General features: G+C 40.5%; 1 protein-coding gene across 1 annotated transcript; it reads right to left on the bottom strand.

Annotated features, from left to right (window-relative positions):
• Positions 1-5,199: 5,199 nt before the first annotated feature.
• gabra4 (gamma-aminobutyric acid type A receptor subunit alpha4) lies at positions 5,200-17,581 on the bottom strand. Its single transcript, XM_061291204.1, has 9 exons — positions 17,290-17,581; positions 17,078-17,196; positions 16,328-16,395; positions 15,231-15,451; positions 14,313-14,395; positions 12,295-12,438; positions 11,883-12,035; positions 8,704-8,957; positions 5,200-6,880 (listed from the first exon to the last, which is right to left on the bottom strand). The coding sequence occupies exons 1-9, from the start codon at positions 17,373-17,375 to the stop codon at positions 6,335-6,337; spliced, it is 1,674 nt and encodes a 557-aa protein (XP_061147188.1). The 5' UTR covers positions 17,376-17,581; the 3' UTR covers positions 5,200-6,334.
• Between the last annotated feature and the right edge of the window lie 314 nt (positions 17,582-17,895).

Here is a 17,895-nt window from a genome sequence, read left to right as displayed (position 1 = left end):
CCAACTGGGACACATTCATGACATGAGTAAGAGTGATGCAATGCCTTGCAATAAATGATGTCGCTGTAATAGAATGTAACGCAATCCGTGAAGTCAAAAACATGTTTTGTGTGAAAAATATAACATCGGTTGAAGGAATATAAAAGGCTTTTGTTTCTTCTGACCAAGCTCCTCTTCGCCCCACCTTCACCGTTGGACTTGATAACAGTCCCAGGGGTCACGTTTATTGAGACGACCCACTCATTGATCACCTGTCAGAGGTATAGATTAGAGCACAGATCAATGGAACAAGAGTGCGCCGTCTGAAGTGAAGTGCATGGGAGGCAGCAATTGTGTTTGTTAATGGTCTGACCCACGAGGTCCATCGGTCTGTTTTGATCTGTGCGTGACTGAGTGCTTATTGTGGGCTGCTTTGCTGCCTCTTAAGACAGGGAATGTGCTGACGGATCATCCTCCACACATCTTGCCCTACTGCTGTTTTTACGGTCGACTTGCACAGTGGCATCGATTCTTAATAGATGTGTGATTTATCTTTTCAGTTCTGTTCTTCCACAGCTTGTTGTAATGTAATAGGTATATTGTATATGGATATATGCATCAAAAAACAATTTAAAAAATCGATTTGAACTTCGTAAAATATGCATCCATGTTAAAAAAATTAAAAATCGATTCAGTCCAAAAAATGATTTGCTTGTTTTCAAGTTTGTAACAAAGACTAAATGCAGCTAGGGCAGCACGGTGGTGGAACATTGGTTAGCACGTCCACCTCAGAGTTCAGATCTGCCTGTGTGGTGTTTGCATGTTCTCCCCGTGCCTGCGTGGGTTTTCTCATGTTCCACGGTAGGTGGATTGAGCACTCTAAATTGTCCGTAGGTGTTATTGTGAGCGTGAATGTTTATTTGTCTATGTGTGCCCTGCGATTGGCTAGCGACCAGTTCAGGGTGTTCCCTGCCTACCGCCCAAAGACAACTGGGATCCCTCGTGAGGAAAAGCGGTTCATAAAATGATTGGATGAATGTAGACCAAGCCTGATGCTAAACACGATATCTGCAATGTCATCTTTGATTTGACCAGGTTGCAACAAAGCACGGTGACATTTTGGAGACATGGTCACGTGAGGCTAGTGTTGCTGTCATATGCATGTCTAGCAAAGCCGGAAATGCCGTGCAATTCTCTGACCTGTTTCCTCGGCAACAAGCGGTGAATGGAGGAAGATTGATGCTGCGTGAGGCTGGAAAAACGAGAAGCTCAACAATGGGCCATCCTAAAGTGATGCCACCCTGAAAAGAACTGTGTCAAGTCATTACGCAGTCAGAGTTACAAGATGATTAAGAACCTGTCATCCATCGTTATTCTCAAACGGAACTATTCTTATTGTTACAAACCAAATGCATTGTTGATTTGCATGTTATTTTTTTTCTCCCATGGTCGATGAGACAGAACAACTATACATTTAAATTTCAGCTTTACAGGTGCCATATGCAGGTTGTATGTGACATCCTTATAAATTATATTGTAACACATAGGAGATGTGATAGTAAAGGTAATTACAGCCACCTAGTGGCACAGATTATTTTGTTTTTTGATAGAGGGAAACATTTCCATAAAAGCTCAACTTTGTATGTTGTTGAGTCCAAATGATTACTTTCAAGCAGGACGTCGACTACTGGGCCTTTTAATGGACTAAAGAAGACTACGTGCATCAGCTGTCATGAGCTGAGCTTGTGGACTTTTTTTTCTTACAGATTCTTTTGTGTCTTATTTTCTTGTGTCCCATGTTTATGTCTTGGTTTTGTCAGCAACTTGTCTCATCAGCCATGTTCCTCATGTCAACCAATGTCCAACTGTTTTGTATCTGCGTCTTGTTTTTGAAGGACTTTGTTGATTAAGTATTTCGGTGGACATTTCATGTGCCTTGTTTCCTTTTTGTTTTTCCAATTTATTTTTTGGTACAGACCTTGCCTTGCTTCTCTTGACAAAATATACGCACCAAAGTGGAGGCCCCTATTCAAAGTCACGCACAAAAACGGGAATAGACTCACTTGACTTGCGACAACAATGAACCGACCAAGGAACTGACTACAAGCGAAAAGAGACGAGTGACCGAAAACCTGATTGGTTACCAAATTCCAAATGAGTCGACATGATCAAACGCAGATCTCGACCTCAGTTAGTTTTTGAAAGTCTAAACAACTTGTGTAGAGCGGTAGCCGCTCATTTTTGAGCCTGGAGCAACACACGTAAACACAAGTTCATGCAAAGTTCATATTCTGCCATGGAATGTCATCATCAGAAAATATTCTGCTTATGTCTACAAAGCTGCATGCATCTTATATAACGCAATAAATGAATCACAACCACGTACTGCTGATGAGAACAAAAAGGTCTGTTCCCTGACCTTAGTGAAGCTGGTAATGTGGCAGTTTGTTGAACTCACTCACTCGCTCGCTTGCCTCAGGTTACCAGGGAAACTACGCAGAGCACCCTTCATCTGTGTTTTCGGTATAGTCATGTCGCAATTGTCGTCTGTTGACAATAGGTTTGAACAACCGCTATATTTTTATCCGTGGCTAAAATTAACTGCGGAACTAAACCGTGGGATCCCACATTTTCATCTTCCACAGCTCGCTGTTGTCATGCTGGGAAACGTCATAGCAAGATCACGTCATAACAGAAGGGAGTCGTTACTAAGGAAATGGAAGCACATGTTACGGAGGAAATAACACAAATTTACGATGTGCTGCCTGTGGATAAATTGAGTTGTATCTTTGAAACAGTGACATTACAATCACTCACTCACTCACTCACTCACTCACTCACTCACTCACTCACTCACTCACTCACTCACTCACTCACTCACTCACGGCCACAGTACCGGATTGATTGGATGTACATAATGGATGGACATAATCATTCACAATCTGCTATGATTGATTAACACAATTTCATCAATGTTGCTGCAAAAGAAAACACAACTGAACTTTCAAGATGTGAAGGAGGAAACAATTATTATTGAAATATATATTAAAATAAATAAGGGGTGAAAATAGTCAATAAAACCGGTATGAATTGTTATCTCATTATTGTTGATAATAGTACTAGCATCATTTTAAGACATTAGGCAAGTTATCAATGTACATTTTAACAAATTTCGGTAATTCTAATTGGCCATGCTGATTATTTATTTATTTATTTAATGGTGGTGAGATTCCTCTGCTGCAAACAGCCACCAGATGGCAGAGAAAAGTCAAATTTGTGAGCAGTGAGCTCTGAGGTTGGTTCTCTGTCTTCTTTTCTGCTTTCTTTTCAAGAAAAAAAAAAAAAAGGGAAAAAAGTACAACTGTATAATTCTTAAAACAGGTGCATGAGCATCTCATCATGCAAATCCACATCAGTGAAGTAAACAGACTATTACAGTTTATATGTGTGCCTACAGTAGCCTATAACTAAAAGCAATTGGACAATGAATACCCTTATGTTCCAGTGCGCTAATTGTTCCTTGTGATTATTGAGGGAAAAAAAAATCTGGATCTGTTTGATTGTGTCAAGAGCTGATGAAGTGATGGGAAGTGGACATGTAATGCTTCACAGCACGTGATGATTAAATGCCTGACAGGAGGCAGATGGTAAAGCTAGCAGGAGTTCATGGCATGCTGATTTTTCGAGTTAATGTCACCACCAGTCGCTCTGTTGGACTGTGAAGGTTATGTTTCCGTGACACACAAACAAACACACACATGCACACGCACACAACATGGTGTTCTCTTTCCAATATGACGGGATGGGGAAAGACTGGAATTTTTTGGGCTTGATTGTATTCGAATCCATCAAAATAGTCACTCCATTATCTCTCGACAGATTGGGATGGAAGGCTGCCTCTAATTGGCCACTTCACCGATATTTGATCTTCGGTGCCAACTTTATATCATCCAGTCAGATCTTGTCACTCCCACAACAACACAAAACAGACCTTCAAAAATGTATCACGTTGCACCAGCTTGCATGGGTCTGGAAAACTACGAAAAAATTCATCTGTAAGTGTGTCATCCTACTCTCAACCCTGGTATGTTTATTCTGCAAATAAATGAAACAATTTGGAGTGCTCAATTGGCTTACCATGCATATTTTTGAAATGTAGGAAGAAACCAAACCTATTTTCCATGTATCGACTCAGTGTTTTGGGAAGAAGTTTCAGTGTTAAATGTTTTTCCAAGTGCATTTTAGTGGGTCTCAATTTCCCGCAAATTTTGGGCATTTGTGGGCGATCTAATCTTCCACAAATAGAGGGAGTTGACGTCACAGTAAATTGTTTAAACAGGTTAGATAGATCGATCCAATTTTAAAATTGCTAATTGGTTATGGACACCAAATTTATTAGCGCGTCACCTTATAAGAAAAATCCACTGATGAGGATTAGGCCCAAAACGATTTACTTTCTAATTCACCCCACACCGAATGAAGAGCACAAAAAGAAATTACAACAGAAATGAACTAAAAAAAATGATGGGAAGCTGACATTATGATAAATAAAACCTCAAAGCTTCTCGGTAGCAGCTTTGGAGGCATTAAAAGTAAGAGGAGTCGGCATTTTTCTGACATCGGGAGCGACAGGCCTGCTAAAAAGAAAAATAGGAAACAGAAAAAAAATCAGCACAATGCAGCGTTGGCAGCTCCATCAATCATGTGCACACTTATTTAGAGCACATAAACAGCAAACATCAATCTGTTGTTGACAAGCTCCTCATTAGGATACGCCTGGTCTCTGGTTTTGTGTTGAGCTCTATTCTACGTCTGCCTGCTCGCGGAATACAGACAGAGTGAGCGAGGGAGAGAGCGACAGCGGGGCAATAACGGCAAAATCAATTTCGCACATGACTGCATGCGGGAAAGATGAGTGGCAGCGGGCATCTTGATCTGTCTATCAGCCTGCGTGTCTCTCACTGGCGCGACAGCATCATCCCTCGTGTTAGACTAACAGATCAACAGGAGCCAACGATGGCAACTACATGGATGAAGAGACAAGGGGCCCACCACATGCACACACACACACACACACACTGCATCTATGTGTGACGCGTGTGTCTGCAAGTGAATACTCAAAGTAAACTCATTCCAGAGTTCGAGCAGAAAATATACTGCATGGATGAAATGAAGTGTACCGGGACAGCTGGCAGTGGGTCCATTTTAGCAAACTAGCTTTTTTTTTTATACCGCTGATTATAAAAAGCAGAAATACTACTGCCCCCAGGTGGTCAAAGCGCACACAGCAGAAGGAGCAGCAAAATGTCCGCTAACCTGAAGCAAAAATCGTGGTAAAAACGATTTCATTCGGTTTCATTCCTTACATTCTGAAATTATATATATATGTATATTTTTCTTGTTTAAAAACATGTTTTTTTAGGAGGCTTGAACAGATTATTGACATTTACATTAACGTCAATGGGAAAGGTTTATTTAAGTCATAATCTGAACAAATTAAGCTTCTATCTCAAGGCACCACTGCATTTAGATGTATGAATGATAGAATTTCCAAATTAATACAAAACAGTCACTCCGCTAAAAACTTTATTGTTGCAGTGATGGATTAGCCACAAGCCGTTTGTGCTGTTAAATCACGTGACGTGAGTTAAACCCTTGCACAATTCTTGACTACGCAGTCAATTGCCATTGCTATTAGGAAAGAAGCTTATTGGAATATTAATGAAAAATGAGACCTTACAAGTTTCTGTCTGCAAGATCTCCTAATTCTTGTTTTCCATTGATTGACTATAGATTGAGATCATCCGTCTAGTATTAATGCTCGCTCTTAACATCCTAGGCTCTATTAACACCCCGTGCCCCTTTAAAAATGTAGCAACTTCGGGTCTAATCGGCATTCGCGCGAATTTACCCTGGTCACGAAACCAGAAACCCTGAACTCTTTTTCCCATTACAAAGACTTGCTTTCATAAGGTCTTAATACTCAATTGTCAGTACACTGTGATTAATCAAATCAGTTTGTACAAATAAACCTATTTACAGTTTTAGAATGGCGGTGCACACATCCACACAGATGCAGGATAGAAAAATATCATGCGTTATCTCGACTCCAGTGAAGACCTTTAAATACACAAGATGAAAAGAGGAGAAAAGCATCGTCCAGTGGGCTAGTTTTCATCCTTACAGCGAATGAAATATTTCATAATTTGGTTGATATGTTCCCATGCTCGCTGTTAATAAAAACATGTGTTCTCTCGGGATATGAAGGTACGTCTGTTCTGGTTTTGGCAGCTTTAATTCCTTATTGGCTTCCCATCTGTGAAGCAAAATGGTGCTTCATGCTTGTTGCCAGAGTCTAGCCTCCTTTGGCCACCATGCTGTCCTTGGATAAGTAAACCACCCAGTAAACCATGTTAAATGCTCCAAAGGACACTGGAAAGAGGATCCGTGCATACTTGTCAATTTTGCTGGTTCCGCCCATCCCGGCAGCGCTGGGCTGGGAGCACGGAGTCTGTTTGAGCTCCGCTTTGTTCCCCATCATCTGGAGGTGCTCCAGTTTGGGCCCCAGCAGATGATGCAAGGAAGCGGCGGCGGCGTTTTGCGTCTTGCACGGCGTCCCTACCGTCACGTCTGGCGTGGATGACGCAGCCAGGGGCGTGTTTTTCACAAGCTGTTTGACTTCCGTTGACGAAGCCTCGCTGAGCACGCTCTCGGGTTTGGGGCTGGAGCGGGAGAGGGTGGGCGAGCTGCTGTTGACGCCGCTGTTTAAAGGTCTCGGCGGTCGGGCTCGGCCCACTCCTGAAATGTTGCTCGTGGACTGGGCTCGCTGGTGATTGCGCAAGTCTTGGTGGCAAATGTAATTCATGCGCTTCCTCAGGTTACCGTTGGTGTCTGGGTTCTGCTGTGGAAGAAAGTAAGATGTCAGTTGCACTGGAAGGGAATGCACAAACGGGGTTTTGCACAACTTGGAACAAGGATCTGAACTGTGTGTTTCTTTTAGTAATCTTAGCAATAACCTGCATTTTTTCCTTCCTCTCTTTTGAAATATCTGGAGTGAGATATTTGAAGAAAAAAAAACAACGGTTTAATTCTGAGCACACGGACAAGTTGTGCAAAAGAAACACCCACAGTGGTCGCAGAAATAACTTGAATATGACAAAAGTATGAATTATAAATGAAAAAAATAGTTTGAAAATTGCAACTTTTGAATTGCGATTCAATAGAATTATTTATAAAGAGCAAACCTGGAGAAAAAAACTCTTTTACTCTGAGAAAAGAATGAAAATCATTTGGACGATCATTGGGATATGTCATCTGATTAGTCAGTCATCTTATTCAAAGGGTGACAACTAGCCATGTCAAAAGTAAAGGCTATAAGATCATCTCTGTGAGCACAATTATTCAGAAATGTGCATGTCTACGTGCGTATGTTTGATTTTTTTCCTTGCATTCATCCTTCCTATATTGCAAAAGTGTGTTGGCGGAGTGTAAACCTTGTCATATTGATCTGATTACAGAGGCCCTCACACAGATGGCCTTCATGACGAAGCGGACGGCAATGCAGATGTCACGTATCAAGGATTTCACTCGCAAGCTTAAGACAGAAAGTAGGTAGCACTGCATCACAGTAGTAATGCAGTAGAGAGTCAAAGAAGCTTATCCTTTGGGAGTTGATGTTTTCCAACAGGCAAGAGTGTGAAGCTGCCTGGCACTAAAGCATTTGCAGAAATAATCCACCCCCACCCAACATCTGAAACTGAAAATATTCAATGTCCAATGTGGATAACCGAGTTGCGTGTTGTTTGCTTGTCATCACGGCAGGTGTGAAATGCTATCAAAGTGGACCCATCACGCAGTGACCCTTACGTCCAATCTTTTCTATAGGGTCAACAGGATCGATCGGCTTTTGCGTAAAACAGCATTTCCGCGCGCCAGCAGCGGGGTCTCTAGGAAACCTACACCGATGAAACTAGGCTGTGTTGCCGTGGCAACCTACTTAATCCACCGAAGTGCGGGTGTCACCCGACTGCATTCAGGCGTGATTACACCATAGTGGGATTTGGACTGGAAGAGGCAACTTAAAGCTGTCAGTGGGAAAGAAAAGTCATCATTTAATAATATGGAATTCAAAAATGTACTCAAATGAAAACAATAAAAAATAAATAAGGGAATTCAAAAATGTACTCAAATGAAAACAATAAAAAATAAATAAGGGAAATTTTACACCTATCACTTAATATTGTACCTTTAGTCTATATCTGAAAAAGGAAGTATGGTTATATATCATAAAGTGTTTTTTAGCACTATCGTTATAATAGTACACGCATGTGAACACAAAGAGTTCTATTTTTGTAACGGACAAAAATCCTGTGAGGCTCAAGGCCTGCACAGAGGGAGGTAAGACCTGACGTTGACGAGTGAAGACCGGTGGATCTGCGTGTGGTAGGGCTGCGCCGTTGTGGGAGGCATAATCATAGAACGAGTTTGTTTGCCTATTTCTAAAAGTAATTTGAAGCCATTCATCCATCCACTCATCCCGTCCATCCATTTTCACACCGGGTCAAGATTCATTTGTTGGAGCAAAAATCTCATCCTTCTCTTTTTCTGCCATGGCCACTTCAGGTCAGTTAAATGTCCGCTAAGCACATTCTGTGAGAGGTGCTGAGTGCTTAAACTGCACTCAGATGATCAGCCATGCTTATATTTGAAGGACATGACATTTACCTGCAGCACCTCCTCCGTGTCCTTGACCTTGACTGGCGTGGTTTGAGGTACAGGCGGGCATTTGGCCGGCTTCTTTATAGCCCGCTCGAGCTGCGTGTTGAAGTAGTTGACAGCAGCAAACTCGATGAGGGCAGAGAAAACGAAGGCGAAGCAGACCGCAATAAACCAATCCATGGCCGTGGCGTACGACACCTTGGGGAGGGAGTGGCGAGCGCTGATGCTGAGAGTCGTCATGGTCAGCACCGTGGTGATACCTTCAGGGGTTCAAAAAGAGAGTTTGTAAGTACCGTATTTTCCGGACTATAAGGCGCACCAGACTATAAGGCGCACCTTCAATGAATGGCCCATTTTAAAACTTTGTCCATATATAAGGCGCACCGGACTATAAGGCGCACCATTAATGCAATCACAATATAATAACTTAAAATCATGAAAACAATAACAATATATCAATAATGTTAATATCACACAACACACAAAACAAACATGTAAAGCTTACTTTAATAAGTACAAAACAAAACAGTCAGATCAGTAAACTTAAAAAGGTAAAGTTCCATCCATCCATCATTCTCTATTTGGTCCGTATATAAGGCGCACCGTACTATAAGGCGCACTGTCAGCTTTTGAGAAAATCTGAGGTTTTTAGGTGCGCCTTATAGTCCGGGAATTACGGTAAGTAAATGACGGAAAAAAAAGTGATGTCGGATGTTGAATTCACTTTGCTTTGGGATTAAAGGAAGTGAACTCAGCGAGCTTCGCTGACACATTAAAGCAAGCACAACAGTAATGTATGTCTAAAATAGAAAATGCATCAAAGGTGCTTGTACACATTTATAAGCAGTGTTTCAAGCTCAAGAAGGTGTTTTGACAAATGAGTAATACAAACTATTTTCTATGCCACGTATCCCCATGAGGATCAATCGTAAACTGATTTCGGGTGAGAGAGAAGAATAACAAGACAAGCCATTAAAATTATATTATCTTTGTGTTATGGTAATTAAATACAAGGGAACATTATATTGCGCAATCGTGTGCTAGTATCACTCACTAAAAATATACTATTAAAGTATTAATTATTCACATGCTGGGTTTAAATAACTCAGCAATGACTTGGTCCCTTTTGGAGTCGGACCTAGGACGGCAGTAACCCAGTTTAGTTTATTTGGCAACCCTTGTTAAAATTCCGAACGAGCACGTCACATGGCCAGCAACATTTCCAACAGTGACATAAATGTCACCATGCAAAAACATTATTTCTATCCCCATTCCTGTATACAATCACAAATGTTTTGACTGTGGTAGTGTAAATGAAATGCAAAGTATGATAGTTTGTTTGTGTCTACATATGGCAAATATGTTTTCTTCTTCTTGAGCACTAAGCTGAATATTTATTGCACAGTAAACTCGCAACTCTGTCTGTGCAGTGTGAAAAGAAAAGTTATTTTTTTGTTTTTGTTCTGTTTTTTTTTTTTTAATGAATTAATTCAATGTATTTTTAATGTCATTGTTTTTGGTCATTGGTCAAGACCCAAAAGTGGGTGGATCGTTATGGGAAAAAAATATAAGGGGATTTATGTATTACCAACATGACAATTAAATATTTTACAAGCATGTAAATACTGCTGTAACGTGTATGTTTCAAATTTATAAAAAATGTCTTAATCCTTGAAGTGAGTCGCGATTTAATGACAGTAAGAAATATAATTCCCAGAGCGACTAATTTAGATTATTTATTGCCCCTCTATCCACTCTGTGATGTATATAATGTAAGAAAGCCATAGGCACAGATGAACTCAATTGAAAAGGTGTGCATGACAGCGCTAAAGGACACAATGTAATGATTCGCTGTCACGCTGCCATGAAAAAATTAGACGAGATGAATGCATATACCAGAGTGTATACAAGGTCATGCGCGGCTCCTACAAAAATAGAAAGATGCTCTATATGCTAACAGTGCACCACTCGTCCTCTGTGTCTTTAACCAATAACCATAATTGAATTTAGAGGAAAATCTCCTTTACATTGACAGACCAGAAGCGTTAGCGTGCCAGAGTCCTTCCTCAACATAAATGCATCCGCTCGCAACCGGAGGTGACCCCTATATAATTGCATGTCAATCATAGGGAACCAAATGAGAATGCTAGGTGGTTTGTAGTATAATGACGTATCAGCAAAATTATTTGGTAGCCTTCCATGAAAAAATATTTCATATTTGACACATCGTAAAGCTTCTGGGAGAATTTCCTTTGTTTTATTATTTTTACATTTCACTTGTAGAGAAGCATTTTTTTTTTTTACAAATGCAAACAATTCCTCATAACATGCTGATATTCATTATACGCTCACTTCGAGAGACTGGTGGAAAAGTGGAATGAAAAATGAAAGCATTTGTAAAATACCCAAAAGTCAATTATTTGGCCTGGAACCTGAGGGGGTTTAAGGATATTTAAGGGGTTAGGATATTTAAGGGGTGCCCCTTTAGCCCCACCCCCTTAGCTCCGCCAGTGTCTCTACCTCTGGCCATCATCACCACAAAAACACACACACTTCCGAGCAGCCAATTTAAAGTCAACAAAAATGCAGATCATGACATGTGGCATGGCAAGGTTAATTATTGTAGCATTGTTATTCAAATTTTTTTTTAGCAAAATTGACCTTTTGATGCACTAAAAATATCTTCAATCTTTAACTTCAACTCATCAAAAAATGGGAGCAATAACAAAAGTGTTGTATTTATGTCGGCTGGGAAGTTCTTGCTCCCCTGTAACTTCAAATCTGTATCCTCACTGATTTATTTGTATCCTCTTTCTCAAATCCAAATAGGCTTTAGTCAAATTATTCTTAAATATACAAGAGCAAACACATTTAAATATAAATTACAACTCAAAGGAACATGTTTTTCTCTATTTGTGTTTCTTGAACTGTTTAAAGCATGAAATAAAAGTTGAAATCACTTTTGGTTTTTTTAGGTACCCATCTTCTCATTGTAGTTGGCTCCACTGTACTTAAAAGGTGCAGCAAAAGGACTTTTGTTCATGTCTAATCTTAGCTTTCAAAGAAAAATGTGTATCAGTACAGCAGCTCTTGATAACCCGCCGTAATTACACACAGAGAGGAGGCACTCCAAGCAAATTAACAGCCAGCCAAAAGGTTGAACACAATGAGTGAGGTCCACGTACCGAAAACTGTGCGCGCCGGGACCGACTCTTTATTTATCCAGAAGGACACTTGGGAGAGGATTACTGTCATTATGCAAGGGATATACGTCTGAATCATGAAGTAGCCCATTTTCCGTTTCAAGTGGAAGAAGACCGTCATCACCACATATTCACCTGTGGGATCAACACAGACGAATTAGCGTGATGAACAAAACAGTCTGACAGATTTCACTCATGAAAGGTTTTGGCTGCTCATGTTTTATTTTGTCCTCCTAAAATTCCAGCAGAATTAAAAAAACATCAAGATCAACCTTGATGCTGATGAAATGTTGGTTTAATTTTGCATGTGGCGTTGACGTGAAGAGGGATGAATATCCCTTGAGCCAAAGAGCACGGCAAATGTCCGACAAGGTGGAAATGGAGAGCATCTCACCTGTGATGGATTTAATGGTTTCGCTGGAGACCGTCTGGCCGATGAGATCGTACTGAACCAAGCTTGACGACTCCGGAGGGACCTCCACGGAGTGCTCGGGCCCTTTGGTCCAAGTATAGATCACCTCTGTTTTGGGATAGGCATCTGTGCACAGCAAAAAAAAAAAAAGAAAAAAGACATGACTGAGTGAAGAGTGACTCATGCTCAGGCTGAGAAAAATGACAGCACTTAAGTACTGACTTGCCTTGCTTGGGTTTAAACACATTTGAAACTTGAAGGTTAATACTTAAGGCTTACTTTTGGACTGACTCATCTCAAATTCTGCTGGGTCGTGTATTTCGAAGGCTACTTCAAAAGGTTAGTTCACAGTTAGAATTTTTGTGGTAAATATCAATCTACATAAAAAAATGAAATATTGGATGAGGTAAAAATTGAAGTGATCTGTCTCACCTCATATTTTAGCTTGGATTCAAATGATTCATTTAATACTTCATGACACCTAATAACTTAATGTGAAGAAAAACAAAAATTTCAAATGGCCCTAAATTGAATTGGCTTCATTAATCATTCCAAATGATCACTCTGACCTGAATGTTTTCACTTGATGTGAATCATTTTTGAATGTTTACGTCGTTTCAAATAGAGATTTATAATTGGTGGAATTTCAACATAGATTCAAAATTTAAGTTTTTTAAATGAGATGAGATAAACACTGATATTTTTCATTACTTGAATATAAGACAACAAGCACATTTAAGTGAGTATAGAATCAGTGATTTTTTTTTCATGATTAAAATCAATCTCTGAAAAATACGTATATTTCATAACATTTTATTTACCTTAATTTGTTTCATTTTCCATTTAATTTTAACATAAAATGGTGCAATTACATAAATAATTTTTGGAGTTCGGTTAATTTATTCCAGTATTTTAAAAACACAAATTTGGAAGACTGCTAACAGATTTTATTTATTCATTCATTCATTCTGTAGTTTTGTTTGTTTATTTAATGTCTTATTATTATCAAGAAAAAACATTTTTCTGTTCCTTCGTCTGTACTTTACTTTGACCTAAATAGAGGCATAGGATCAGTGCCACCAGTCTTTTTTTACACAAGTATCTGTACTTGAATACTTTTTCCAACTCTGCTGACAACTCTGCAAAAAGTTCCATTAGTCCCGTTGTGTGGCTGACTTATTCCATATCAAGATGGCATTTTATGTCTCCTCAGAGTGCTTTGGCCACTCAATAAAATGCACAACAAAATGACAGCTGTCTTTGCCTTCCACTCCCTATGGGACTCCGCACCAGCAGGATACTAACTGTGCTGCCAAAATGAAATGACTCTGGTGTGTCATGGAGTGCGCACACGAGTCCAGATGGAGAAGCAAAAAGAGAGAGCGCGGGGGAATGAAGGCAGAGGAGAAAGAGGGGGAAATGAGAACACGCGCACACACATGCCAGATATGGAAAATATATGCATAGGTCTTTGCTATCCTGGGGCACAGGAAGGAATTCTGACCTTTCCTTTGCTTCAGGCCAAATCGCATCCACGGTCGTTTCCTCATGACTGGAGGTGAGCATCAGGAGAAGGAGGAGGGGGACGGGAGGTGACAATAACCCAAAACTGGGAATTTGTCCTCTACAATGTCATCATCATGCTGTGTAATTGACGGAGATTGGCTAAGAACACAGGCAAATGTGATTTCCATTCCTTGTTTCTCTTTTGCAGATAAAATCTCTATCTGGCTGCTTCTGACTGATAAGAATGAACTGCTTTATTTGAGTAGCGACTTTAATTGAGATTTCTGCTGACCGGTAGACACCCCCCCCCCCCCTCAAACAATGGTGCTGAGTTGAGCTTTCATTGTTCACCGCTAAGTGCAACAATGAAATACACGACGTCATTATTCAGTATTAGTCGACTGTCATTTTGTGCTTTGCAGCAAATAATCCATTTCCGTTCCAAAATGGGAACAGTCATGTGATTGAGCAGCACACACTCACACAAAACTTACAGCTTCCAAACTTGAGGGGGCACGCATGTCCGTCCATCGGGAAGTCCACAAGCTTCATGGGACATTCTGCACTGATTGTCAATCTGTTGGCCATAAGACAGAAGAAAGGGAAACAAAGTGAAAGACTGACAGGAAGCATTTTGCTAAAATATTTAAAGGTGTTACAAATTGATTCAATAAACAGTGAACACCTCTACCATAGGAGCAGCACCAACTCAATACAGGGCTCTGTTTTTGTGAGTATTTCACATAACACTATGCGGAGGCGGGTTAAAGGTAGGGCTGCGCCACTGTGGGAGTGATCACAGCTGCATTCAATCCTGACCAGTCAAAACTGCTTCCTTCAATCCCTATAAATGTGGTGGCCTAGTTGCACACTGAAGAGGACATTGATCCATCTTTTTTATTCAAATTTTGTATGCTATTTTATGTTTGATCCACGACCTTGAGTGCCTTGAAAGGTGCATTATAAATAAAAATATTATTATTATTATTATTATTATGACAACCCCACTCCCCAAATTGCTGGTCTCGCCCAGTCGGATAATCATTTCAGGCTATTTGCATAGTTAGGAAGGAAATGTTTCATATTAAACCAGCCCTCCACCATGCACCAGTCTTAGTCTGGGTCTAAATTGACTTTCTGCCACCAAATTGTCACTCCACGAGGTGCGTCTTCAAGACATTCCTTCTGCTGCACCAGCCCGCTCAGATTGCCAGAGACCAGTCTGCCAAAATTGTCAAATATCTGCAGAGAGCCTGGATAAGGAGCTGCTGTCTTTGGCACTATTATCTACAAAAATAGAGCCCTACAAATTTAAAGTTTTAAAGCTCAATACTATTTTGACATTAGGGATGGCTCTTGCGGGAAATCACAGTTTGACAAGCAATGAATTATGAAAGTTCATCTCCCAGGACCTCATGGTGTAGAGAATGGTCCCGTTCTTCATGATCCGGAACAGTTTGTTGGGCGCCGTCATGTTGTGGGCCACTGACTTCTTGCCGTTCCTGAAGAAAGTGTCTGGCGTCCAAACTTTGGTCACCATCAAGTTATTGAGCCTTAAAATCTCAATCGGACCCTCATACATCAACCTGCGGTCTACCCACGTCTGACGAAAGAACACGTCCATTGTGTATTCCTAACGTAAGAATGGACAAACAAAGCAAACATCTGATTACATTCTTAATTGTTTTGCGGACTGAAACTATTTGTGCACTGCTCAAAAAAGGGAACCTCAATCCAAAACGTCTAATCTCCATGAACAAAATATTCTAGTTGAAAGTAATGTATCTGATCCAAGTCACGGCACCAATTGAAAGGTTCTGAGCGAGCTTTTACTGGTTCTTTTATCTTCGACGCTCGGTTGAACTATTTAATAGATGCCAGAAAGATTAAGACTGTGGAGCCATTTTCTGCCAACTGCAGAAAGTCTAATCTGTCCGAGAAACGATAACCCACGTGACTCAGTAGTCGTAATTGGTTTCAACTGGTTAAGTGTACAAGTGTGCAGATAAGTAGGAAGATGCACAGTCAGGCAAAAGCTCACAGTGAAATAAAGACCTGAATCAAGCCACCAATCTACTTGCCTGGATTTACATAGTTAGAGAAAACCCATCTTATTATCTATTGGTACTTGGGCTCACTCTAGTGGTATGAAAAAAAAAATACTGGCTAGGTACAGCTCAGTTGTATTTCACTTTTTAGTACAGTGACTTGCAATACTAATATTTTTATGAAAACATACACCTCCTATGCTACTGTACAGTAATGTTGGTCGTCGTGGTGGGACTTGAAGAATTTGCTATTTTTTAGGTTGTACTTGGTGTAACACACTTTCTATTATTATATTGTGTTTTATTACATGTCGCTCTTATGTTAAAAATTGGTTAACGGGAATTTTTTTTTATATTTCTACCCGGCTTAAATGAGTGAGAATATCCCAGAAATGCGATTGGCTTCGATGAACCGTTTTTTGAGCAGTAGAATGTGAATTTGTAAGAAACGGAATGCATACCATTTCAACATCTGAGACAGGACCAAAACTTGTCACATAAATGTCTGTCTTGACCTCGGTCACGGGACCTGATGAGACATTAAATCACGCATTCAACTTTAAATGCCCCTTCACAATCAGTCACAATCCATTAGTCTTAGTCACACTTAATATTTGGTGTAAACACCCTCTTCAATTTGTCAGGATGAAGTCAAAAGGCTTTCACTCTGACGCATCTTGCTTAATGGATGTTTAAAAATGCTTGGAAAACATAATCCTGTTGGATTTTTTGCCCTCTAGTGAAAAAAATTGTGGACTTGACTGAAGCCTTTGCGGCGAAGGATAAACTCCAATGTGGATGTGCTACAATGCAATACACGCACACTGCTTTCAGAAACAAATCTGCACTTTAAGCACTTGAACTGTACATTAAGCGTTTGTCCCATAATGTGATTATATAAGCACACTGCGTGCGATTTTAAAAATATATGATATACCGTATGACATTGCGTGGGACGTGATGTCCCGTTTGTTGGTCGTCTTAACCCACGGAGGGGGGGGATGTCGTCATAAAGTTCCAAAAAGATCACTGCGCCATTTATTTGATCGATACGAGTTATGTAAGGCTATTTACGCACACATTATGCTTCATTAAAAGTAAGTTAATAATGAGTTTAAAGGCTATTGCGTAGAATTAAACAGCTTGTTATTTTTTGCCTAAAGGGCGTTTTTTACTTTGTATGAAATCATGACCAATTTTAAAACACGTACCTCCGAATCCAGGTCTCAGTCTGTTATCGTAACCGTCTAGAAGTCGGTCTAAAATCCGCGTAAAATTCCCCGGATAGATCCTTTCATCCTTCTTTGTCTGTCCTGTGGTGTTCTTAACACTAGACAAGAAGGTCGAAGAATTTAGAGGTTAAAAAAAAAAAGACAAAAGTGTGGAAAAGAGGAAGTTTCGGTAACCCAAATTTGGGACTCACCAAGTCGCCAAAGAGAAAAAGTATAAGAGAGTCATAAAAACGGGGTGCATCGTCGTCGCCAGCGCCTTTGTATTGGCAGAAAGCATCTTCGCATGCCATACTTCAAGCTTCTTCACATCTCCTCACTTCCAAGTGCCTCTTCAGGGAGGAGAAGGAGGAGAGGTCAGATGGAGCGGCGCACAGAGGGAGCAAGTTCTCCCGGCCGCATGCAGTCTCTCCTCCGCCGCAGACGCGCCAAATACGCACGCACCTTCCAGCCCGGTCACACCTCCCTCCAGCCTGGATTTTAGCTGCTGCTCATTTTCTTTGCACTTGCGTCCACAGAAAGAAGCAAATCCGCTTTCCCCTTCACTCCCTTTGCGTCTTACCCCCCCCCCCCATCCTTACAGCTGTTTTTTTCCCTCCAATATGCTTTCGTAAAATAATTCTTTGCATGATCCCGACATTCACATGGTAAAGAAAAGAGGCGGTTCATATAAGGACAGTATGGTCTCAGTATTTGATGTTCCCTGACAGTGTGGCTGTGACCTCCCCTGCTGCTTTGCATATTACACATAAGGCGTCCTCCCCTCTGAGTTTCTTTGCACAACTTTACCCTGGTGTAAA

This window comes from Syngnathus typhle, linkage group LG1, assembly GCF_033458585.1.
Source record: "Syngnathus typhle isolate RoL2023-S1 ecotype Sweden linkage group LG1, RoL_Styp_1.0, whole genome shotgun sequence".
Classification (NCBI taxonomy): domain Eukaryota; kingdom Metazoa; phylum Chordata; class Actinopteri; order Syngnathiformes; family Syngnathidae; genus Syngnathus; species Syngnathus typhle.
The sequence above is the reverse complement of the archived record's forward strand: the minus strand, read 5'-3'. Positions and strand labels throughout refer to the sequence as shown.